General features: G+C 37.4%; 1 protein-coding gene across 2 annotated transcripts in view; it reads right to left on the bottom strand.

Annotated features, from left to right (window-relative positions):
• The window catches only part of MARCHF6 (membrane associated ring-CH-type finger 6), a 44436-nt gene extending 17439 nt beyond the window's left edge, over positions 1–26997 (bottom strand). Inside the window, exons 1-16 of one of the 2 annotated variants that reach the window (XM_005484281.4) lie at positions 26840–26997; positions 22202–22298; positions 21336–21409; positions 14602–14745; positions 13668–13740; positions 11856–12024; positions 10251–10443; positions 9893–9954; positions 7947–7979; positions 6842–6893; positions 4097–4155; positions 3413–3493; positions 2135–2203; positions 1942–2016; positions 986–1120; positions 391–510 (exon numbers count right to left, since the gene is read on the bottom strand). In XM_005484281.4, the coding sequence (XP_005484338.1) occupies positions 391–510; positions 986–1120; positions 1942–2016; positions 2135–2203; positions 3413–3493; positions 4097–4155; positions 6842–6893; positions 7947–7979; positions 9893–9954; positions 10251–10443; positions 11856–12024; positions 13668–13740; positions 14602–14745; positions 21336–21409; positions 22202–22298; positions 26840–26858 (1455 nt within the window). In that variant the 5' untranslated portion in view covers positions 26859–26997. Of the gene's footprint in view, positions 1–390; positions 511–985; positions 1121–1941; positions 2017–2134; positions 2204–3412; positions 3494–4096; positions 4156–6841; positions 6894–7946; positions 7980–9892; positions 9955–10250; positions 10444–11855; positions 12025–13667; positions 13741–14601; positions 14746–21335; positions 21410–22201; positions 22302–26839 lie in introns of both variants that reach the window. The other variant, XM_005484280.4, reaches the window with a different exon arrangement.
• Positions 26998–27374: the final 377 nt, after the last annotated feature.

The raw sequence follows: 27374 nt of genomic DNA on the forward strand, positions 1-27374 counted from the left end.
TGCTGCACTACTTTGGCTGAACTGGACACACAATATTTACTGCAGTAACTGAGGGCATCATGAAAGTTACATGATTTACAACCACCATTATAACAAACACTTGTTTTCTGAATATACAAACATTTTCTGGGACTTTGCATAAGATACTTGGTCTAGAAGAGAGATCTGAAGTACAACCAACTCTCCTCAAACCCCTGCTCTGAGTAGACCCAGACACATCAGGCTGTTCAGAACCTTATCTTGTTGAGTTTCAGTATTGAAAGATGCAGATTCTGCAGGCAACCTGTTCCAGTACCACTTCACTTCCATGGTGAAAATGTTCTTCTTTATGTACACAGTACATATGAAGCTTTATTTCCAAATAAAGAAATCTTTTTGAGAAGTCCTTACCACTGATAAGATAAACCTCCTGAGATGTCTATAGATGGGCAAGTGAATCATTTCCTGCACAGGATTGAAGTCTGGATCATTCAAATTCCTGAGAAACCATAAGACACCAGGTCTCAATACCTGGAGTAGGAAATAAAATAAATGAGGACAATATAATCTTTGTATTTATTTTTCATTTTGAACAACACTGCTGCAGAAAATAAGCTTTACCATAATAGGGATATTGGTTGAACAAGATTCACCAAAATTGCACAGAAATAGAACAAAAAGTATTATCACAGGTAACTAGAGAACCAATAATCAAATACGAGTTTAATTTTCAAGTACTGATTGATCTTAAACAACTAAAACATATTTGGATTAATTTGAAGGCAACACTCAGATTTAACAGCTAAACAAAAATCTGTAAGTAAAATGTACCCAAAATCATGATTTTTCCACTGCAGTAAGTACCAGCATGGCCCTTTTTACATAAAACTGAATCCAGTAGACACACAAAAAATGGTAGCAGCAATACCCACACATGAAAGATTTAACAGTTCTGTATGAAAGCCTCTAACTGTGTTACATACCAATCTTGTTCTTACAGACTCACCTCTCTTAGCAAAAGGATGAAGGATGCAAAATAGAAAACGTAAACCATTCCAACCAACCAATGCAGAAACATTGTGGTGCCTGGGGCAGACTGAAAGCTCAATTCTCTGTCTTTCAGAGTGGCATCAAACATCTCCTAGAAGAAGGTAAGTAGTAAACAAGTTTGAATAAAGTTTGGCAAACATCCACACGTACTCATTTTGTTTACCCTAGTTAAATATATATACTAAGCATAATTTAAATGTTTGCTTTAACACATAAATACACAATTTATAGAAAAAAAGGGATTATTTATGATAAGAACAGCAAATAAAGATCAATACCTGATCAATTTATTTCTTCTGAAAGAAGAAATATGTCAACTCAATCACTAATAGACTCTAGATAAGTTATAAATCAATTCAAACAAAGTGACACTATGATGGAAGCAAATAATTTCTAAGTAAAATTCTATTTCTACCAAGGTTGGAAAAAACTAATTTTGTCAATTTCAGATTTATCACTCAGTATTTTTCATGACAGAAAAACTGTCCTCAATTCCAAACAAGTGCAGCAAAGATCTTTTTCGAAACAGAAAGAGACTGGACAACTTAAAATACAAAGTCATTACCATTCCACATAAGATGGCTACATAAAGAGGTTTATTCAGAGCACAAGTTTGCCTGTAAGTAAGCTCATTATCACAGTGGTCTTGTAACAGCACTAAAAAGGATTAGGATCTTGTGATTTTGGTAATAGCATGTTAATTTGTATTTAGTAACATAAAAACCCCCAAAATTAGCATTAGGCAGTACCTAAAAACCTCTAGAAATTTCCCTCTGGAAATGCTGTTGATGAAAACAGAAGAGTGCTGTCAAACTCACATTAACAGCTCTCTTCTCATCAGAACTTTTTTTTTTTCTGCTTCAAATATAAACAGCTACAAAAGATTTTATCATTATTTGTTTCTGTTCTTACCAAGGAGCATATATCCAACCACCAGCCACAGATGAGAGGAAAAACACCAATTTCAACCACCACTAACAAGGAAACCTTTAGGAAAAGACAGAAAATAACATCTCACTAGTTTAACAAAAATTGCTAAGAAAATAATATTGTCAGCTTAAAATGAGAGGGGTTTTTTTTCTGCACACAAAAAAATTAGGATTACCTTGACAACAATATAGCAAACTCCTAGTAAACGACGTGATCGCTGAAACTTAACAAGAGCTGCCAAACCCTGAATAACTTTGTCAAGAAAATAGCACTGGAAAACATTTTGTAACAGTCTAATATCGAACACTATATTATGCTGATTTTAGCAATAGGAAATTCTATAAAAGAGAAAAATCAAATAGTAAGTATGTGTACTATCAGGATTCTATTTCCAAAACTGGCTGTGACTCCAGTAGTCATGATCTGGTGTGCTGAGTAACATCCCTAAACATGCATCTAAAGTAAATAAATATCAATTAATAATAGGACCTTTCTTAAATTAAACAACCAACAGTTTTCTCAAGAAATAAATAGTTGTCTCTGAAAACATCTGCTACAAATAAGTAAATTTAAAAACTGAAGACCTACTTTAAATAGTAGCTTTCCCTTCACTGCTGTGTAAATCAAATTCTCACCTTTTTCATGAAAAGCTGGATGCACTTGCACTTTAGGAGTTTGTTTTGGGGTTTTTTTTCAGGAGGCAAAACCTACATGCTAATCTACTAATGCTTTACACATGCACTGCACATCAGTATACTGATGTGGAAAGTCAATGTTAACTTCATTTACTTTTGCACAGAAAGCTGGTAACAAGTGTATATTCTTTCAAATTGAAGCTGATGTAAAAAACCATGCAGCTTGAATGCAGCTTTCTTACTTGTGACCAAATAAATCCTTCCAGCTTCCAGTACTTTATTTTCTACAACTAAGAGAAAGTAGTTTTCTCTGAGAAAGTAATAATGAGAAAGAAATTCTTGCTGCAAACTCTCAGCAGTTCAGAGACATAACAAAGAAACTAAAATAATTCTTATTCAAAAATCTGGCAGGATCAAAAATATTTGACTAAATTTCCCATCATATTTCCTTTTATAATCTCTCTGCTGGAACTACAGCTCACAGCAGAAGCCTACAGATAGTGAGGAAAAAATTATTCTACACTCTTCTCAGACAGACTTTCAAGCAAGCATAAAAGCCCTTGATTGTGTTGTTAAGCATGTGACAGTATTTGAAAGCAGGCAGTCACACTGACAACTTCTAAATCTCCAAGAGAACAGATCTTTCCTTCCACCAAAATTCCTTCCACCAAAATTTCCTTCCACCAAATTTCACCAAAAGAGCAGAGAAAAATGGTGAGTTAAGTGCACCTGCATCATGTCTGCACCTCAACAAAGCATAGTCAGAAAAAATTATTGACACATAAATCAGAACCAGGTAACTACTAACAAAAGGATACATGACAAACAATTAGAGTCACTGCTAGAAGAACATATCCCACTATAGTTGTAATCAGGCCTTCAAAGTGAGACGCTTGGACCTGGAGCAAAGAGGAAAACAGGTGAAAGTTTATCAGTCTCTTAGAAGATTACATCTCCTTTTTATGTAACTAAGATAAATTCCAAATTTCAACTCTTCAAGAAGAATGCCAAGTTTCTCTAGTTTTTACATATTTTAATAATCTACTATCATAGTACTTCATCAAGAATAGATAATGTTTACATTTACATTACAACTACTTTCTTCAAATTCAAAACAACCTCAATATATGACACAAAAAGTGCCACCTTACACTGTTTCATTCATCCCCTAGTTTCCCCATCTCAGTATCATCCACTATGAAACTTAGTAAACAAGTATAAAATGTACACAAGGAACAAGAGGTTGTTAAAAAACCCTGAAGACACACACAGTTTTTACAAATAGTAAAAACTTCACTTGAGATGTAAATAATGGAGGATGTGGAAAAGAGTGGGACAACATTTTCAATCATATATTCAAAAAGGTTGAAGAACTAGTAAGAAGACATACTCAAAGTTACTTTTGCAACCACAAATAGAAATGGAAAGATGCTACAAAAATATTGTGATTGAATAAACAGTGGCAGTTTATTTTTCATTTGAAATTATAAAACAGTACTCACATATTCCTCAAAGCCCAGGCCAACAATGGAGAAGTGACCAATGTGGTATGGACAAAATGCTGTATAATGTAAGCAGAAAGGAGATAAAAAAGGCCATGAAAACTGGTAAATGGACCCTTATTTGCAGGATGAATATTGTAACATGGTCTTATTCTACCTCTTGTAAATTTCATAAAAAAAATACAAAAAATTAATTTCTGTGCAAATATTTGCAAGTGTTAGATTCATATAATTTTACAAGCACTGAAAATCAGATCAGAATTTGCACTTAAGGACTAAAACAATATAAAACTACACAGAATAAGAGGACAGTCTTTTCCTTCTTACTTCACACTGCACTCTGTAAATTAATTCCATTTCTCAGAGTTATGTACTAGGCTGGCATCTGTCTCAGACTCCTGAAGGAACCTAGGCTGTATATTAATTTTTTCCCGTGCACTAAAAGATTTCAGTAGCCATTTTACAGCCTGGTGAGATGGGACTTGCTTTAGCAAGGCTTCAGTTCCAGTGCTTTAATTCCTAAGAATACTTAAAATATTACCAAAAATGCAGGCCCTGCAGAAATTTGCAGAGAGAAGAGGAGGGGGAGAAAATGACATCCAGCGAAGGGATGAGGAGCAGCTGAGAAGTCTTTTACTTTGAATTAATGTACTGAAAACTATTCATTATTCCTGAGAACTCGCTCCTGACCATTCTGAGGTTTCAGGGGAAATGCATTAGAAAACACAGCACTTCCCCATTTTTAGAAACCTGCATATTTGCAACAAAATCAATTTTTTAGTTACTTTATCTCACTCTGTTGTCTTCCAATCAAGTTATGAAGGACTACAGAATTCAACATCAATTTTTTATAGAAGTGGAGTGTGTCAGTATAAAGTGAAGGGGCTGCAGAGGTGGCAAGCTTCTATTATCACCTATATTGTCTTCACTACATCATGGTAGCCCACCCTGGGAACTACTACAGACTAAACATCCCCTCAAATGAAAAGTGAGATGATTTTCTCCCTCCTCATTTTGGTATGACCAACATAAAAAAATTCCAACTTAAAAACCCAAGAAGCAAACAAACAAACCAACAAAAAAAATACAGGTAAAGATTTAGCAGTACTCATATTACCCTAATCAATGATAAGAAAAGTTTTAATTTATGTCTCTTTTAGGAAAATCAGCAGTTATTGGGAAAAGCAAACATGTAAAAGATAAAGGGAGGAGGACTTGAACTCTCCCTGTCCAGTAAGAACAAGAGAAAGAAAAGTGAAATGAAAAAGATCACACTCACAACTCTACAGGTATCAGACTAATAACTTAAAAGTTGCATTTTTGACATTTTATGAGAATATAGTGCACAGTTTGTCATGTTTTTAAAATAACATTATTTAAAATATTTTCTAATGGATTCCTTAAAAAAAAAGCACAAAGCAGTACAAACTCCTCTGTGAGTACTAGACTGAGCTATAGAAAATATTAATTAAGTTGAAATGAATTAATTTGCCCAAGGAGAATTTCTGGACCACTAATTAAGATTACAAATGCTTTCCTTCTGTTTTATCAAGTACCTCCGGTGACATCTGAACTCACAAGTACTTTAGTAATTACAAATTACTAAAGATTTGGCAGTTGCAAATTAAGCAGTATTACTTAATGGGAAAGATACTAAAAATAGGGTTGAGAGGCACATATTAAATTCCCAGACCTCCTGCTTACTTAGGAAAGTCATTCTCTTCTCTATTTGGGAGTTTCCCCTTGGCAAAGCCGCTACTGAAAATGTTTCTATACAACAGCCTCATTAAGCATTCTTATTACTTCCTTATTATTGAATTTTAATCTATGGTTTAGAAATTCCATGGTTATTATCTACTTAGTAAAAAAGCCTATGTAGTATAGCAGCTAAAAAAATCCAATTAACTTCTGATAACTATGTATTAAAATAGAATAATTGCCAGAAAGAAATAATTCAAGTATTTTCCACCTCTTATTTTAGAACAGTTACAGTTTCTCATGAATTAAACATACAATGTACTTATGTTTATTAGCTTTTGATTTGCTGTTCTGTTTCAGTATCTAGGTGCTCAAATTACTGGTTCAGTGTCATGAGCTTTACTTTGTCTGTAAAAACTTATCTACAGTACAACTTCAGCTTTTCAACCTCAAACCCTTCTGCCAAGAAAGACCACTGAAAACACACCAAAGCAACATAACAAATTTTTTTTCTAAACTGGTCATTCAGAGCAAGTGAAACTTTGTGGTATTTTTGTCTGGTATTTTTTGAAGTGTATAACATGCTTCATTTGTCACTAAAATGCTACATTCTTGCATATCTCCCTCCCTTTCAGTCTGAGCTCCAAGAATAGATTCTTAATGGAAAAATTTGTATAACTATCCAGTAAGAATTATGAAGAGAAAAAAAGAAGTCTTAGCTATTCCTCAAAGCACTGCATTTCCTCGCAAATTTAATTCCCTGAGATTCCTCCTTTAATTTAACAATATTAGAAATAAATACTTTCTGTGCTTTAGCTGACATGGTTAAGATTCTGCTAGGTTTCCTATTTTAAATCTATTAACTTAAAGAAATTAAAATGACAAAACTAGAAAATAATAAATATTTGTTATCCATATTGCCAGTTCATTTTTGGTTCTGTTTTTAGAGGTCACATCTTCATTTTTCTTGAACAGCCTTGAAATAGACCTGCACTACCAATTCACAAAGAAGGATCATTTTAAAACCTAAGAGCAAGCAATACTCACCAAAGACAAGTATGAACAGGGTATTTAAAGACACTACCCAAAAGACATGTTCCTGTAAGGAGTACAGGGGAAGAGGAAGGAAGATGACAAGAAAATAGAACATAAATGTCAGTCTTTTAAATAAGTGACTTGACTTTTGTATCTCAACTTCTTATTTCAACAATCTATTATCACCAGAACTTGCACATCTCATGTTAGAGCCGGGAAGTTTGTGCTCTAACATGCAGCTCAGTCACATCCATGAACATTTATCTAGATAAATGCACACATTCTTGCTTACATTTTGTAAAAGTAGGCTTTTATTTTAAAGTCTATACAAATAGTTCCACCTTTAAAAAGAATTACATGAAATGGGTGTGGATACCTTTTTTATAAATGAGATATGTTCATCTGAACCTTTAACAAATAGTCTTTGCCACAACAAATGCATCAACTGACAGCTCTGATTCTAGAAATGACAGCACAACTCCATTTTTTAATATTACTTTTAGCTAAGATGTGACCTCAGCCACAAGTACACTGGATTTTTTCTACTTTTGATATTAATATTGAAGGCAAATGACTAATAACATAATTGTAAACCTAAGGCATCACATTTAAATAAGACACATTAATGACCTTTGAGGTATTTTTCAAACTGAATGATTCTAAGAGTATTTTGAAAACAGAGTCAACTGAAGAGCTTAGATTTTAAAATCTAGTCTACACTAGATGTAGTGGTGTTATGGTGGTACTAGGACAAAAAAATATATTTGAATGAGAACTGCATTTTAATTACAACAAAGATCAAAACATAAGGTTAGAATACATATGTATTTTCAGTGTGTGCTTTTTAAAAGGTCTAGTTTTTATTTTCAGTGGAGTAAGTGATCCAAAGGTTTCTATGTCTTTTAAGAAATTCACTTTTATGCCACACACACACCACTAATTTGTGAAACTCCTAAAATCCTAGTTTGCTTGAACATGACATCATTAAAAATGTCTTTTAAGAAATATATATATGATATGAAAATAAGGACTTTAAATACAATCATATATAATAAAAAATAGAGATACTTAAAAAAATCCTTCTGTAGAAATTCTTTAAAAGCAAGACTGCACTTACTAAGAAAACCAGAGATCCATCAAGTCCAAGCATCTGTGAAGATAAGAAAGTTATTTTTACTTATCAGAAAAACTAACCTGAATCTGAAGTAAGTCTCTTTCACATTAACCTTTATTGTCCAATGCAATCAAGAGTTTTTTAATGGCTCAACCAACAGTATTGGCACATAAATTCTTACCAATAAAGAGAGAAACTAAGTTCTCATTCAACACAGAAAACTCAGGTGCTCAAAGGCAGTGATATACATGTGGAATATCTGAATACACACGTATCTATATGTGTTTGGTCAAATCAATCACAGAATCAATTTATAAGCTGTTTCTCTCCATGACTTTGAAGACTTTGACAAAGATATTGTATTTACAAAATATTGTAGTGATTGAATGGCTATTTAAGTACATGTTTAATCAACTCAATATTTAAATACAAGAGCAAATTTTTGTTTCATCCTACTTGTAAAATATCAGTTTATGCTGCACTGAGAGAAGTTAGTATTTTACCCTCGGTGTGTAAAAGCAACTACTAACAGGGTAATTTGCTACACTCTATGCTATTAACTTTTGAACAGAACTGTTTTACAGCTAGGGAAGATGGGAAACAAATTCTTCATCACTCAGCACAGCTGTTATGGGAAGCATCCACAGAGCAGTCAAAAATAAAGCATCCATCACAATAAAAAAAAAACTCCTTTTCCTCCACTTTGAGTGTATCTTACTACTTCAATTGAGACAATCCTAATCCACAATTACCACTGTAAAGTTCCATGTTCAAGGCTCTTTGGTACGAGGACTTTGCACTAAGTTCCAAGATATGAGTTGCACATATTTTACAAATCAAACTAAGACGCAAAAATGTTTGAAAATTCAGAAAACTTGCATGGTATTTTTACATTATAATAAAAGAGGCTACCCACATTTCAATACTAAATGTCAACTACACATCTATTGCCTATGTCAGCACATAACATTGGAAGTGATTATGAGAGTATGCTGAAACTGACTTCTACATTCAGGGAAAAGCAACAAAATATCATCAGTTAGGAATATATCAGCACTTTCCAGCAAATAAATTTGGTTCAGAAATACAGCACTTCCATCCTGAAATAAACAAGAGAATGGTTCAGGAACCTGAATTTATGTCCATCCTTTTTTATGAAATATCTTTCAAAACACACTAAGAAGCTTTCAATAGATACAAAACAAATATCAAGATGTGCCACTCATGATGAAAACTATATTTCTGCTATCCTGCAATCAAGGCAACGACTATACCACAGCCTAGTAGTGATGCTGATAAATCACATGAAGCTGCTGCACCTACCTTCAGGCAGATTTTGCATGAGGTGAGCTTAGAACTCAAGATGTTAGCTACCTCTAGACCAGCTACAAAAAACCTAATTTTCAAGTCTCTACTCCATGATTACAATGTACATGCACGTCATGCTCCAGTTATGGAATTTGTGATCCATAAACAACACAGAAACATGTTACATTAAAATGCTCCATCATTTTCAGAGAAACACATTCCATTTCTCTTTTCTTTAGTCTAATGCTTTCACGAACACAGAAATGAAACATTAAACTACATCTAACGCAACATCTTTGCCCTCCTAATCTGGCCCAGTGTCCTCAAAGCAAGCTGCAAGTCAGTTCTACACCTCACCAAGTGGAAGACTTCAGAAAAGACTACTAAAACATGTTTTATGCTGCTAGTATATACTTATAAGCGGCTCTTATACTTAACATTGAAAAAATGCTTTCTTTAATGGTTAAGAAGTAACATAATAACATTTTGTTCATAATGTAACAACTTTTCTAGGTCACTAAAGGCTCTTACAAAAGAATTATTTCCAAATCTATCCCAGATGCACTTTAACAGAGCAATACTACAAATAATTTCAAGTATGAGCCTGAATTATTAAATTCAAGAAAACCATTCTTACTCACTCGCTCCCAAGTAAGTTCTTCTGCTGCTCGATCCCATTCCAATGCATTCCAGTTCATGTCATCTGAAGAGACAATGGCCATTTTTACAGCTGTTAGATCACTCAAAACAAGATGTAACCACTCTATGTTATGTTCAAAATGAACAAAAAGACTTTAGTACAAAATATCCATCTTGTAACTGCTGACAGCTTTTCAGCAAGCAGATGCTTTAGCACTCAAAATGCATGAAAATTGCAGAGGCAAGATAAATAAGCTAAAGTGGGAACTTACACAGCTTCCTTCAATTACAACAGCTCGGTATTCAATTAATTTATATTTAATAAGAACTAGAACATTAATGTTTTGAGTCACCTGTTACCTTGTGCTCCATTGTTTGCATCTGCTGCATCTTCTACTACAGCATCCTCTTCATCTTCATTATCTTCCTCCTCTTCATCTACTTGTTCCTCTTGAATTTCAGGGTTCTCACCTACAACTACATTCTCAGCAGCTGGGTTAGCAGGCTGATCAAGCACAGCATTATCAACACCTCCATTTACAGCAGCCTGAGCCTGCAGACACAGGATTTAGTACTTGGTTAAACTGATAGAGCACTCTTCATGCTTTTATCCTGTATATGTAGGAAACTGAACAGTATTTAAAAAAGCCAGTAATATATTTTCTAGATAAGAACTGCAGTTGGGACCACTCAACCTCTAAAAACAGGAAAAGAAACATTCAGATAACTTCACAGAGTAGCAGAGGTAGGAAAGGGCCTCTAGAGATCATCTAGCCAATCTGACTACTCAAAGCAGGGTCAGCTATGGCAGGGTCAGTGCTGTTTCCACTTGGCTTTTGAGCCACCTTTTCCTGAAGTGGAAACTTTATGACCTCTCTAAGCAACCTCTTCCAGTAGGTGATCACAGTAGTAGTATATTTAAAAAAAAGGCAAAACCCACCTTTTTTTTAATCTAAATGAAATTTCCTGCATTTTAATTTAAGCCTACTGCCCACCTTTTTTTTCAATCTAAATGAACTTTCCTGCATTTTAATTTAAGCCTACTGCCCTGGCTCTGTCTTCTTCATAGTCCTCCATGAGGCATTCATACAGACTGGTAAGGTCCACCCTGAGCATTCTCATTTTCAAACAAAATAATTCCAGTTCTTTTAGCCTCTCATCACATCAGACATTCCAGTCCTTTAATCATTTCTGTTTGCACTTCACTGCACTCACCCCAGTCTGTCCATGCCTCTTTTGTACTGGGGGACCCTAAAATTGGGTCAATACAGCACTCCAGATGTGGTTTCACCAGTGCTTAATAGAAGGGAACTCCCTCATGGAAACTATCATTATATGAGGAAGATGATAGTTCAAGGCCAACTCAAGTCAGTCACCAAGATGAGAATCTCTGTCTTTTAAAAACTAACATTTACTAAAATGAAAACAACATTTTGAATTATTTTTTCCCTATGCATGGATTGCTTATACGATCACTTTTCACCCAAGAGGCTCCTGAAAACACTGAAGGAGTGCATGTGGTGTGTGGGGAGTGGGGGGAGGGCACAGAAGCTCCTACTTCAGTGGTGTCAACAAAACTTCCAATTGCTTTGAGAACAGTGAATTGTTACCTCATGAACTACCAGCATACTTATGAAAAAGACAAAATAAAAGCAAGCTGCATCTTCATTGACTATGCCTGAGAATTCAGCTTTACGTGCATGAAGATATCTTAAAAAATGGTACCAATACAGAGCTAAAAATCTATGCAATGCTACACAATAAAACAACTTCAAAAACATAACAGTGATGGCACCGAGTTTATATAGCAAAAAGTGCTCAACTTCTGCTGACAAATAAAGATATCATGAAGTAAAATAATATTATATAATTATAATATTATAATATGTTGTGTTCTGATAAAGTATTTACTCCCAGAACCACATTTTCTAAATTAACTGTGAACTAATGAGCAGTGAGTTTTACCTCATTTTGTTGACCAACACCATTGAGTGGCTGCTGTTGATTTTGTTCCAACCACTGTGGTGCTCCTCCATGGACGATCTGTTCACGTAACCAAACAAGGCTGATAAATGCACATAGAGTGCATGTCACCACAAAACAGCCCTGCAAACAGTCAGCCAGTAAGTTCTCCCTGTTAAAAATAAAAACAAAAACCAAAACCAAATGAAAACAATATTTTGCTGGTAACACTACAGAGCAGCTCAGAAAGAGCAATCTTTCAGAACAGCAAAAGAAACACAATAGTCACTAAGTAAATGGTTTGATATAGTAAGGTTTACTTAAATGGCAAAATGCATAATATCCAGTCCACCAGTCCATCCAGATAAAGGATTTTATCTGCTGAGCTACCTGAACCAGAAGAATGGAACAGTAGGGTTTCCCCTTCAGTTGTTCTGCATTTCAGGTAGCATTTTACCTCAGATATTATCTCTATACCTTAAAAATCTTAATCAATCAGATCATACATAACTGCATAGCAGCAGCAAAGCAAAGTTCAGTCAGCCAACCAAAACTAGGGTTTCATGCAATGCAAGAGGTACTTAAATCATCTTAAGCAGTTCGCATCCCTAATTTCAGGTTCCTCCTTGGAAAACTACAATATGTTCTTAAAGTAAGAAAGATGGCATCATAGTACTCTGCCATCCCCCAAAGAACCATCAGTCGGGTCTCCCTTGAAGCTGCAAACTTGTGCCTTCAGAGCACAATGAATACCATGGGGATATGAAGTCCAAAATGAAAAGATGACACAAGAGGCTACTGTAATTGACTCTGCCAAAGAAATAAATGTCAAAACACAGTTTCACACACCATTAAAATCTGACAGATACTTGAGTCTCTTATTTTCTCCCTAGACTGTAATAGACATGAGGTGCTCCAGGTTCAGTTGTTACAGATTCTTCTCCAAAAAATAAAAAAAGAATCTACAGTACAGATATAACAGTCTACTGTTATTAGACTGAAACAAGCATCTCTCTCCAATAATGAAAATAAGTTAAATGCAACTTGACCTGATTTCTCAAATCAAATAGCCCAATTGAGATGATTTAGATGAACCACAGAGAACATTCATTCCAAATTTGCTTGATGTGCAGCTGATTCTACTTAAACTCAGTTTCAGTTCCTCATGTTCAAGATAAGGAGAAAGTAAGAGGCTTGAATTTAAGTAAGCTTGGAATTCTGTTGTTTGGTATTTATTGACTCTTCAGGCAAAATTGATTTAAAAGGACAAAGAAAGACAATGTGCAATAGCAGATGGTGATTGAAGCATTAAAAATCCAAGTATCAGCTAGAAGGAAATCTGATAAAAAAAATAATCCCTCTCACATAAGAGACTCAGAATGGATAAAATTAAATTCAAAATATAAAAATGCAACAAAGAAAACAAAGTGACATTATTAGTGATACATTTCTTAATATTCTACTATGTATCTGATTTAAACTATAGGAAGTTGATTTTTAAAATTATTAAGCGTAATTTTGCAGCATAAGTTTTCTTGACATCAAATACAAATTTTCATTAACCAGGGCCTGCTTAGCAAAGTCTGTTTTCCAGCCCTAAAGATCCTGAATAATGGAACTCCAAAGTGAAATGATTTCTATGGTAATGGTGCTGTCCATACATCTGGCTGTGCAAAGGGCAATGGGCAGTTGCTTATTAAGATGGTAGAAGACAGCAAGTGTAACTGGATGAAAGGGAAACTAAGGTCCAAAGTTCCTGTTTTCAAGGTAACCTGACTAAACCAGGTTTTTGTATCAAAGTGCTGAAGTACTTACGTGGACAGAATATCTAATGGCAGTGTCAGTAGTGAGCTCACAGAGCCAGTAAACAAGCACTTGTAGATACGACCTGCGTGAATAAACAGAAGCTTGATATAAATTCAATTTTGGCTATAGCTTCATATGGAAAGGACCCCCAGGTACCATCTTGTCACCCGGTGGCCAACTAAATTTATGACATGGAAGACAATCTCAATGTTCAGTGCATGAACAGAACTCAAGATCATATACAACCAAGTGGAACAAAGCTGTATTTCAGCTGTACATCTTTAAAAAGTACACATTCAAAGCGTAAGAACTGCCATGCTAGATTAGAGCCAAGATTCATCTAGATCTGTGCCCAGCACTGGTTACACTAATGGATGCCTAAGGAAGAATATGGAAGCAGGCTAAAGACAGAAGAAGTCTCACTGCTAATATCTATTTGGAAAGTTAATTTCAAACTGTATACTGGAGTAATTTAAATGTGTGCTCTCTTTTCTGAATTCCTTTACTATTTACATGACTTTGAGATTTAAGAGTTTCACAAATCAATTTGTCCACGATCGTAAAGAATTTTACTTTTCACATAACCCTTGCATTTTCATTTAGAGATGATTAATAAATATAGGACAATTCTTCTATCCTAATATTAGTAAATGGCATAAAAACTTTCCATTTAGATTTTAAAGAAGATAATGGAGAAGAGGCATTTTATTGGAGTAAGACATTTAAAAGCTCTTTCATGCATTCTCTCCTATGTATTAACATTTTTGCATTGCACTACTGGCTTAAGAATCAAACAGGTAGAATTTCTGAGTGAAAATAAACAAAATAGCATCCTTGAATTTTTATTTTTTAATAGACAATAATGGTCTCACAAAACTTTGTTGCAGGAAGTAGCACATTTCCCTGTGTATAAGAGCATTATGTACAGAAAATGAATACTTACATGCAGTAAGAGGTACTACTCCCAACCATGCAAAGGCCACAAGTGTATAATGAAACCAGTATCGTATTGCTGTGCCAATACTTGTAACCAGTCCAGCAAAGATGTCTTGGATTGGAAGCCGTGAAGGCATATCTGGGGAATAAACTGTGTAGAAAAAGGCACTTATGAAACAGTTTGCCCTTTAGAGAAGCATTTATGTAAAGTCCTGCCAACTACAAACTGTTTGCATCTCACAAAAGCTTACTAGAAGAATAAGCATATTTTATATTCTCAGGAGACGACTCCAAACAACAAGAAAATTCACATAACACATTTGTTTCAGTGTGTACTGAGTGGAAGGGGAAAATTAATAAGCTCCATGCCAATTTTGACCTAACAGAAGTTTTTCTAATAGCTTTATTTGTTAACTGTAAACTCCAATTACCTAAAAATAAGCTCAAGAAAAAGCAGATTCTAAAATCAGTGTAACTCTCACTCAACACTACCTCAAAGACTCCCTCTGTTATTTATAAACCTAGTTCATGGACAGGGCACGAGGAATAACAGAAATTAGCAATTTTGCACACTAACCATTTGTTTGTGCTACATAATTTAGATCCTGCTTGCCATCCAACAGCACTGACCAAAAAAAAACACCCAGCAAAATAAAAGCAGCACACAGGGAGGAAAATTGGAGACAACTGATTAAGTATCCACAGACATTGAAATTTACACACCATGACTGACTTTCAACAGATATCTGCTCCATATCAGGCAGAATTTCTTCTAAGGACGCTGCTATTACAGAGCACAATGCAAATCTCTGATCCTGCACAGATATTCTCATATACTAGATTTTCTTGACTTTTTAAACTCAACACCTATCTGTTGCCTAGGTCCATTCCTACTCAAAAGCCAAGAAAAACAGTGGTGAGGTTTTCTTTTGCAAACAATTAGAAAACATGTAAAAATTTCATTACATGTACTTAGCTTCTACACACTTACATGGATACTAAGAAGTGGTAATGCACAGCATCAGTAACAGATTTGAATAAAGAAGATAAACTATATTTGGGAGTTGCACAAAGACATTTCTACTTGGATATTTGTAATGTTGGAAACATCTGTGCTTGAAGACTTTAACATCATGGACTATCTTTTAAAACCTTACATACTTCTAACTGCACAAGGATACTCAATTTTAGTAAGAATAAATAGAGAGAAGTTTTCAATTCCTCTCATGAGCAATCCTTTAAGAGTCTAATAAATACTGCTTTATGCTATCTACCTGCAGCTCCTTCACCTACATTCCCAATCATCCTTTTACTAGTGTCAGAGAAGAAGCCTCTACAGGAGAAAGAAAAATTCTTTTCTCTCCAGAGCTATTTCCTTCAGTTTCTGTATTGTAAAGAGAAGTCAAGAACACAGACAAACAGTATCAACATCCAGAAGCAATCAAAGAACGGGGAGAGACTGGTGCATTTCAGCAATGTGTGGATTATAACTGACACAAAGTAACAACAGCACAGGACCCCTGAGACAAGCAGTAACTGGTTTGAAATTTCAAAGCTTGTTATTCGCCAGGTATCTGCCAGGGAACTGGAATTCATGAAACACAGGACTGAAAGTATAACACTAAAGAACTGTAGCTGTGAGAACAGTGAATTGAAAGCAGGACACAAACATATTTTGACATTGTCTTACAATTTTCTTGTTACAGAAACAGATTTAGTACACAATTTGGAACTATAGAAAATGCCAGCCAAAGTCTAACTAATGATCTCAGCTCACACTGAACAAACATTCTGGAAAATTTCTGCCACAGGAGAGACAAAAAAGCTTTGTCAAGGGTGCAAAAGAATATCTATTTAGAGTGCATCTGTTAAATATTTATGGCACCACTCACAGACAATTCAGCAGATACTTTGAGAACCTCTCATTTTCAAAAAATGTATTTTGATCTACACTTTGCAACAAGGACTACACAGAAAACATTAACTTTGTATTAATGATTAATTTGTTAGGGACAAGTTGTTAAGTTGCAAAGATTTGAAATTTAAAAATGCATCTTCCAGGAATTACCAAACACACACAAAGAACTATAAGAAAGAATGTCCATCCTAACTTAAAGCAGAAAGTGCTTATAGAAGTTGGCATTTTTGTGTGCTCACTTTTCTAAACGCTTTAGAGTTACAACAGAGCTTTTTCAAATAAAAGCACAATGTAGCTACTACTCAGAGAACACAAGCTATATCCCCCAAATTTTAACAATTTGGTGATTTTTGATGATTTGAGAAGCTGAGAGTGGGAAGAAAGCTGGTTTTTCTGTGCACTGTCCTGTGCACACCTTAAAATATGTACAGCTTTTTCCACTAGAAGGTTTATATCATGATGACAAGGTAAAATCCTGCTGTCCTGCAACACTGAGGTGCATGAAATGCAGGAATTCCTAGCATGACAGGAACCCCTGGTGTGCAAGCACCCTGCACCACTGCAGCTTGCTGCCAGTGATTTTCATAACTTATCTCCCCACCTGTGTCTGTCACCCAGTGCCATTTTCTGTCCACACTGCAGCTCCCTGCACCCCCATCCCTTTGAGGCCTGAGACCCTGACCCCTGCCACCACAGCATCCATCCTCCTCACTGCACCTCCATCCCTCACTTTCCATCTCAGAAATCTTTCCTAACTCAGTTTGAGAAAGCAAATTCCTACTTTATTTACCACAGTTCCTCCAAATAAAGATCTTTCTACTAGAGACCAACAGAAACAATAGCTTGTCTTTTTTTTCTATTACAGTATGAAATTCAAACAGACTTTCGGTAAGTTTTTCATAGGTTTAGCTCAACTTCTTTGAGCTGTACAGGTTATAGAAAAACTACTAGAAAGCTTTTTGGATACTCAGGTCACAGCTATGCAGTGTAACTGCTAATTTAGTTGTGAATTCTAAATTTAGATGGGATTTATTTGTTTGGCTGGTTGTTTTCAGGAGGTGGGGTTTTCTTCTACCCTCCTTTCCTGTAAGCCTAACTTTTCCAGGAACACAATTATTAATTTTACTTCTCCAAAACAGATGGTATGACAAAAAATATGCTCTTACACTGACATAAATAAGGTATGAAAACTACAAGGCTACCTTTAGAAGCTGCTATTTAGCTTACTTCACAGAATCATCACACCTGCAACCCTCTCACCCACAGGTTCTTTATTTACTACTACATTTGCAAGCCATTTATATGCCACCTCAGTCATCCTTGTGCACTGATCGTGAAATAAGACTATTTAACTCATAAGTAAAAACCATATACTTGATAGCTCCTGGGTGGAAACACTGATTTGGTAAAACAGGGCTTGTGAGTTATTCTTTAGGTTGGACTAGATGAACTTCATAACACCCTTCCAACCCAAATCACTCTATGTTTCTGTGTTTTACACCCTTCAAACACATGCAGACTTTGCTTCAGACCACTAAGGTAAAAGGAGAAAAACTTCACTCCTCCTCAGGCAAGCACAGCTCTAATATATGAAGTAACATTCATACAACTCCCAGCTGTGTGTATACTCTGCACACTGGAACTGGCAGAAGGCACACTGAATTCTGTGCCAGCATGTGGTATTTTGTTTCAGAAGTTTATTTTTGAAATTAGCCTTTCTAGAAATGCTGAAGCTATGGACTACTGTGTTAAAAGTTTATCAAAACAAAACAGGTAGAGATATCAGTTTATTATATCATTCAATAATGTAATATCCAAATTTCATTATAAGGAACACCCTACTCATACGGGTTCCTTTAGTTTTACAGTCTTTGTTTTAACTAAGCTTGAGATGTTGAATGAACCGCATACTGGCAATGAAGCTGCACAGGAAGGGCAGACGTGAACCTCTCCCAATCCTCAGACAAAGATCAGCCTAGTCTGCTTCTGTATTTGTGGTTTTGACAGTATTTATGTTAACATTACCTCCTACAGAATGGAGAAGTTTTGACAACTGTATTTTCTTAGGAAATACAGCCTCACCATCTTTCATGTGTCGGTGCTTACGTTTAATGTAGCGCTAATTGAAGCATCCTTGCGCGTGACAAAAGAAAGTGCATGTGTCTTTAAAAACTCAGGAAGAAAACTCACAAATTAAAAATTAACAAGTACCTTGATAATCAAAAAATGTCAAAAGGTACTTTTTTCATAGTTGCATTAGTTCTTACCTTGTAGAACTGCAGAAAAGTAATTAATTTTAAAACATAAAAATTTAGCTTTAAAGAATGCATTTGAAATCAAGTAATTTACCAACATGACTAAACACATTCAGAGAATGATGCTATCATTCAAAAGAAAAATTTGTTCCTTTGTACTCCAGCCAAAATACAAGTTGAATCTTCTCCTTTTTCCTTCTTTCCAAGCAATAACTAAACTAGTAGTTCAGGTGCTTAAAAAATCCCAAAATGTTACAGAACTTAGAGAATAATGCACTAGAAATAGTTGATGAATACTCCATGGATGAGAAGCTCCACTAGTAAGGGAGCATTTTTGACAGAATGACAGCAACAGCCTTAGCAAGCAAACCAAGCTAAACAAGAGAGGAGTTGCTGGTATTACTGCACTAACGCTCTATTACACCATTAGTGCTTGTCTGCTGGAGCACAGATATTCATTACATGCATGTGTTTATCTGACCACATCCTGTGGTGAAATCGACTTATCTGAAAATGTGTTACACCTGGCATGGTCACAGGCCAGATTCAGCTTTGCTTGGGATGACTGGCACACACTTAAGTCCCCTTTTTTTTCTGCCTTATCATTCTCTCTCCAGCACCTGTGACTCCTTCCCTGCTCCCACAAGCAGATCCAGTTTCCAGACTGGACAGCCACATTACGTTCCAAAGAAAGAGGGATAAGAGAAATTAAGGAAACTGTAACTGCATGAGTATTGGGTGTGAGGGGAACAGTGAAAGAAGATCCCAGGGGTAGGAAGGGCAGGAGGAATCTGTGCAGGGTACCTGACCTGCTACCACTGTGTGAAGCCTGGTAGAAAAAAAGTACACTGCAATGTGGAAAGCTGAGAAGGAAACCTTATCAGCTGAGCCTGCTCACTCAAGGGAGTGACAAGTGTGTGGCAGAGGATAAGCAGACCTTTACTAGAGGCTGAATGTGGAGGACACACTCTACTGCATGAGGAAGAACGAGATTGCTTATTACCAATTTCAAAGGTCCTATGAAAAATGGTAATTTTTTTGAGCCACATTAACTCAACTAAGTTTTCTCCCCTGTCCATAACCTGCAAGTACATTACAAGCTGTGCTGGCAACAGCAGTGTCAGTAAAGAATTAACTTCTGCAGGAACACCTCTGTTGATAAGGGCAGCAACTAAGCCTCCTCTTATCAAGAATAACATGTATATAATATGTATTTAGTTTGGAATGGCTTATCCTCTTTTTCTAGATCCCAAGGAAAACATTATAAACTTTTTTGATTTGCTTTTTTCTTTTCATACAAAACTAGAAAGTCTTCTTTCTTAACAAATAATATATCACTGAAATGCCATTTTCTGGTCTTGCACACTAAATCCTGTAGAGGACCTAGTCACAGTATGCAATTTTGGAAGTGGCTAATTAGCTTGTAGGGAGATTCAGAACTGCATATCACTTTTAGTTTGTGCAAGTTCCATACAGAAGTAATACAATACCTTTACAAAAATATGTAACAAACAAAACCTGCAAGCAGATGATCTCTAACAATCCTCATACAGGTCACTGTAGTATTTAAGAATAATAACTGGAAAGCACTGCTGTGTTCAATGTAAAATACACTACTGCCCTCCCAAGACAGAGTTAATATTGCACATTTCACTGACAGTTTAATGTGTTTAATTAATTCTTGGCAGGAATACATTATACCAAGGTTCAACATATAGAAAGAAGGTCCATTGAGGGATTTTTGGAACAGAAAATACATGAACTAAACCACCTTGGCCTGAGTTTTCTCCACCAAAGTACAAAACTAGGAGGGAAAAAACCCAAACACACAGAAAAAAGGTGAGAGGGGAGCAGGAATAAATCAGTAAATTCAAAGAGAAAAATGTAGCATAAAACCCACTTTACCTGCTCAACAGGCAATAAACTGACAACACTAAATAATACTAGCCTTCCACTTCACCTATTCCTACTACAATCATCCAAAATTTAATTAAGAATCCTCTGGGAACTATATGAATATTCTTCATCATTCTATTTAGTTGTATCTAAGATAAAAGTCAATTTAATACTGGGTAGTTAGCGTATCTTGACTGAAATGTAAGTGGAATAATCATAATTTCTATTATCTGTCCAGATCACTTGAACTGAAACTGACAGAATCCAAGTATTAGTATTGCAGTAGATCCTTTAAAGGTAACTGAAAACTGCCTTTCAAATTCGAATTGTTTCACTTTACCATTCAGACTTCCAAAAACTCAAATTTATCAATGAAGCCGAAAACATGCAACACTCTGCAATGTTGGCAACAAAAGAATGGGACTGAGGCTGTCAGAAAAAGGTGCAGAATAATACTTCTATGTCTCACTTAAGATTATGAAAGAACCAAATTATTCATCATTTAAGCAATTCACAGTCTGCAATAACATGCATAGAAATTGCATTTAAAACAGGAATACAGAAGCTACGCCACAAGTTTGGATCTACCACACTGAATGAAAAAGTAATCACTTCATAGATATTATATGAGAAAAATTCTGAAAAAAATAGGAGCAAGTAAAACATACTTACTTGGTGTGAAAGCAAATCTGTGCTTACATAATTCACAGTATTCTTTTCTGCTGTGTTTAAGCCACTGAACTAAGCTGCAATAAAAAGTGATCACATTAACACACGCTATACATCTCTCAGCCCTATCCCTCCATTAAGGAAAACACACCAATTCCCTGCTTTCACACTTAAATCAGGATATTTGTACTGTGAAGCAGGACTTAAATTAGCATGTTTATGATGTCCATTTAGGCCATGAAGCAAGTTTCAAACAGTAGGAGAAGGTAAACTGACATGTGTCCCAGTGCTGCTAAAGAACACTCATTCTGTGAGTAGTTATTGATCAAAGCCTGGCACCGACACCCAACAGCGACACCGGCCCTTATGAACACTTCAAGATATGACATATGGATGCACACAGCTAAGATTTACAACTGTATTTGTGAAAGAAGGACTATTAAAATATCAGAAATGATCATATAGACCAGAAAGACAGTTTTTACTTTAGCACTTCCTGATCAAACACACCTCAAAATTACTAAAAAGCATTAGGGTTTTTTATTTTTTTCTGTTCACAACTATAAATGGGTAAAACAAGCCCCAACATACTGATTTTTCTGCTTAGTGTTCATAAAGCTGACATACAATCAGAACTGCAGTCCCAATTACAAATAACTATCAGTGATTTCTTTGCATATATAATTACTAAATTTTTCCTGAATTGTAACAAATTATCATGTAAACAACATCAAAACGCCAAACATGCTTCCACTGAATATTGTTTTTTTCACTAGTTAACATCAAAACTTGAGGTATTTTTAGAAACATGTTAACATGTTTTCATGAGGAAAAAAAAAATGTAAGAAACACACAGGCACAGAACTCACCATTCCTGATGAATAAATTTAATACTGCCAGTACACACACACGGGTGATAGAGGGGTTTCTCGGGAGTTCCTTCCGACCGACAGACTCTGCATATATCTGCTGACAAGGACAAAAGGCTTATTACACTTCTGCTTAAAGAACTTACACCTTCAAGACAAATTACACAATTACATGCTAGAAACTTTACCATGTAGCAAAATGAAGCCAGGATAAATTGAAATAGGATGAAAGAGATTTCATCTGATGCAAGACAGAGACTGGGAGATCACCAGCAAGAGCACCAGGAACATTATCTGCCTGATCATGTTACACAAACTCAAAACACGTCTTAAAGAATTTTAGGATTTCTAGGAAATACACACAGTAAAACTACAGGAGGATGTGTTTTCTACCTGAAGAGTTGTCACTAAAACAACATAAAAACTGTTACGGATAATTTTCCTGAATGTGGATACTTTGAAACAGAAAAATTCCATCTCGGTTTGGATGTTTAAAAATGTCCAACAATTACTTAAATACTTTGCTAACACACATATTTCCTTGGTGCTCTTGATGAAAGGGAAAAAATCCAATATAACAGACACGGGTATTTTACAATTTGCGACCCAACTTGGAGACAGCCTACTGTTTAGTAAAAAAAGTCACTTTCTATTTCTTATTTTGTAATTTCAGTAATATTTCCATACATCCCACACCTTCTTTATTCCCTACTTTTGACATTTTCTTGCAATTAAAGGTTGCAAGAGGTTATATGGATAAAGAAGCGAGCATAAACTTTTCCATCTAAACTACTCAGTTAGCCAGAGCTCTAAATACACAATTAAATAGAAATAAAAATTAAGTTTTATCTGTTTATTGACAGATACATCTTTCCTTGACTCTTCCTTTTACTTCTATTAAGTAAGTGAACATAAAATACCCGTTTTTATAGAATATGTGAGTTTGAGATTTTATCTTTTGTTAATTATTTCTCATTCAGCCACTATCCAGGAAACGTGCAAGAATGGAACACATGCATATCAGAGACCTTTGTCAGAAAAATACCGGCTGATGTGAGAATACTGCAAATATGCAATTTCAAGTCTGAATCACCAAAATCTTCAAAAGTTTATGCTTTTCTACAAAAACTTCCAAAAGGCACCAAAGACTGATTTTTTTTTCTATAAAGAAGTCACATTATGACCATACTCATAGTTTACAGACTTTTAGGACAGTTTCTACACATAAAGCATAAGAATTCAAATTATTAAATTCAAACAATTTTCTATCTATGAAAATGTTGAGTGAATTCATTATGCAGCATGAAAGCCCAGAATGAACAGAAGCAGGTATTCAATACCACATCAGTGATGCTACAAAGACATAAAGAGCGCTTCCATCACTGCAACATGTAGCAGCAATGATTGGCACTATTGCTGCAAACATCAGGAGTCCCTGGTTCCTCTGCTGACAAGAATGATCAGAACTGCTGCTTCTCTTAACAATCGATTCTTTTATCCCAGAGAGCACTCCCAGATGGCTGCACAGGACAGGTCTCTCCAGCCATGCCCACCTCCTCCCGCATTCCTTCCACGGGAGCTGTTTCACGGCAGCATGTGCAGCTTTGCAGGCTGGCTCAGCCCCACACGGGGCCAGACAAGCACGAGACAGCACATGAAACCACTGCTCTAAGGACACTCTGGCTCCGATGAAAGCAAGCTAAAAGCACACTGTTCCCTGAAGGATGCCCACAGCTCTCTGAATCTGTCCATTTAATGGCCAGTTGACTCCCGCAGCAAACTCTTCACTTATTGTCAAAAGTTCTGGGAAAAGCAATTTGCATTACTGTGAGCAAAAGAGCTCTTTACTTAAGAAAAGACTGCCTGTTAGCTTACTAAAATAAACCTAAATTTTATTTTTTCAAAGCTATGATAATTTCTAGATATTTCCACTTGTTTTATAAATCCAAATAAACATATTATGAATGTAATTGTTTGGACTGTTAAGCAACTGATAGTTTCAAATCAATAAACTCTGCTGAGGGTCAATGTGTTAAGCTATGCACCTTATGACCTACAGCCATAGTCAGAGAATTGCACTGTGCAAGAGTCACTATTTCTCTATGTGCACCCACACTTTGCATCCTGTTCTTCAGGCACATGTTTTGGAAAAAATGACCTTGAATAATAAATTCTTTCCTGCTCCCCCCGAGAATGATTCACTGCCTATTATCTCTCCAACTGAATCCAACACTGGAATACCAAAAAGTGAAGATTACGTTATTTAGCATCAAAGTGATTTATCTGGAAAGAAGCAGAGTTACCTCTCCAGCAAAACCTGGTATCTGGTGCTTTCAGGTGCTGCAGAGAGGCAACTTTCACATTCGCTCTGAGGGGAAGCAGCTCCCACTTAGGTCTGAGCTGACCCCAGAGTGCCTCTCTTATCTCAGCTCTGAGCACACAGCTCAGTTTCCCAGCTCCACACACACTTCAGTCATGCATCAGAACCACAAGGGCCAGAACACCGCTGCCAGACAATCACCAGCTCACAAAGTCCACCTGACACTTTGCAGCAGAAGCTCAAGCACACAATAATATCATATTTCCTCTTCCTCAAGGCACTAACACAGTGTTTGCTGCTGCTGCTGCTGCTCAGAGCTTTCTAACCTTGGGAAGTCTCTTCAGCGTTCTGGCAAGCCCCGTGAAGTTCTAATAGTAGGATCTGAGGCTTGAAACTGTAGAAGAAGTTGTAACATTCTGGTGGTATTTATGGAAAGTGAGTATATAGACCGGTTACTTTCATGCTGCCACTGGGAGCTTCTGAGGTCAACATTGATAAGGCCACAATAGAATATCTAAGGCTGCATATACACGTGCCTTTGTGTGTGCTTGTATATAAAACCAGAAAAGTCAAAATGTCAAGCGTGGAATTTAACACAAAGGTTTACTTAAAGATGATAATGCCTTAAGATGTAACTAAAAACCTCCTCTTCTTTGTCTTGCTGGTCTGTTCACCTACTTAAGTCAGGTATGATCAAAGTCTACCACTGGTAACAGCCTGTAACAAATTATCAACTACGCTGTTTGAATTAAATCCACCGAGATGGATTTACCAGCTGCTGGAGTGGTGGAAAATCAGGAGGTCATTTCTGAGTATCCACTTCACACCTTGCAAAAAAACCAGTTTTTCTGGGCAACCAGAGGAAAAGCAATCAAAGTTTCACTTTGTTGTTGATTGCATCGGTGTAAGTGACTTGGTCTACAGAGCTGCAGCAAGCAATTTTAAATGTTACATTTAAGAAACACTAATATTTTGATAAACCATCAGTGATCATGGGTATTAAGGATGTCTACAGCACAACCCAAAGGACATTACTATAAAGGTGTTGTCTTATTTCATCCAGTGGTTCATGGTTTTCCTTTTTTTTTTTTTTTAAATCCTCTCAAGCACCTGATAAAAACCTACATTCAAAATGATGCCAAAGTAACAATAGCCAAAACACAAAATGTTTTCCTTGGAACTGCCTTGGTACTGCAATATGTATTATCATTGTTGAGATGATAAACAAAGCTCAAATACTGTAGGAAACATAGCACAACAAACATGCTTTATTTAGTTTGGTTTACCCTACAATATGAAGTGCTGATCTGTCGAAGTTCCCCAGCATCTGCTTGAACGACACAGTCCCTCTCCCTCTCTGCAGACATTCAAAACCCACCTGGACACATTCCTGTGTCACCTGCTCTAGGCGACCCTGCCTTGGCAGGGGGCTTTGAGTACATGAACTCCAGAGGTCCCTTACAACCTTAAAAGTGCTGTGATTTTGTGATTATCTAAGCATAACGAAAGTGCTGACTAAACATATCCATGCTTGATCTCAAATAAAGCAATACCCTTAGAAATGGATACCACACACAAAACCCACCTCATGACTATATGTTTGACAACTCTTTTTCTTTTTTTCAAGTTAGATAAGTGACCACGTATTAGACAGAAAAACATGTCAGCTCCCGCACATTTCAATTTTTCAAGCAGATTGCCCAGCGCACGTAACAAAGTCAGCTTTGCGAAAGGAGCAGCTATCACTACTCAGCCAAACGCGGAATTGTGAGGCTCCCAGGGCTCCAGGGCCGGCCGGGTCCGATCGGGTCCGCTGGCCGGGAGGGAGCCGGGACAGTGCCCTCCTCCCGCTGCCCCGGCGTGCGCCCCCCGCTGCTGCGCTGCTCTCCGCCCCGGGCTCTCATTTCTCCCCGGGCCCCACTTCCTCAGCCAGCCAGAGGTTCCGGCAGGCCCCGGTGCCCCGGTAGGGCCCGTCCCAGCCCCGCTCCGGGTGTTGCCAGCACCGCCCCCCTTTCCCCGTGGTTATGTAAGGGGCACCCGTGCGCGCCGCCTCACACACTGCCCCCCTCAGTCCGGCCCGGTTCGGTCCAGCCCAGCCCGGCCCCCGCGGCACGGCGGGCCCGGCACGGCAGGGGGGGCGCGGGGCCCGGGCACCTGCAGCCCCGGTGCGAGAAGCCCCTCTGGGCGTGAACAGCCCCCAGCCCGCTCAGCGGGCCCAGTGACATTCTCCTCCTCCTCCCCCGCGCCCCTCCACCCTGCGAGGCTGCCCCGGCAGAGCCCCCGCCCGGGGCTGGCGGCGGTGGCGGAGCGAGCCGTACCTTCCTCAGCGGTCTCCATCTTGCCGGGCTGACGCAGCGCCGGCCGGGCGGGTGGTGTGACCGGGGGGCGGGGCCGCGCGCCGAGCGGACGGACCGGCCGCGCCGCCGAGCCCGCGGCCACAGAGCGCGGCCGAGCGGGGACGGAGCGCCGCCCGCCCGCCCACAGCGCCGCCTGCCGGGAACACGGGCTGGGAGGCCCGGGATGGGCCGGGCCGGAATGGGCGGGCGCTGCTGCGGGCCTGCCCCGCTCTCATCCACAGAAACACTGGGTCAGTTGGGTTGGAAAAGACCTCCGAGATCATCGGGTCCAACCTATGAACGAACACCTAGACCATGGCACTAAGTGCCGCATACAGCTTTTCCTGAAACACCTCCAGGAACAGTGACTCCAGCACCTCCCTGGGCAGCCCATTCCAATGCCCAATCACTCTTTCTGTGGAGAAATTCCTCATTTTGTCCAATCTGAGCCTTCTCTGCTGTATCCTGTGACTATGGCCTCTCCCCTATTACTGCTTTTCTGGGAAGAAGATGTTGA

Source organism: Zonotrichia albicollis, chromosome 1, assembly GCF_047830755.1.
Source record: "Zonotrichia albicollis isolate bZonAlb1 chromosome 1, bZonAlb1.hap1, whole genome shotgun sequence".
NCBI classification, from domain to species: domain Eukaryota; kingdom Metazoa; phylum Chordata; class Aves; order Passeriformes; family Passerellidae; genus Zonotrichia; species Zonotrichia albicollis.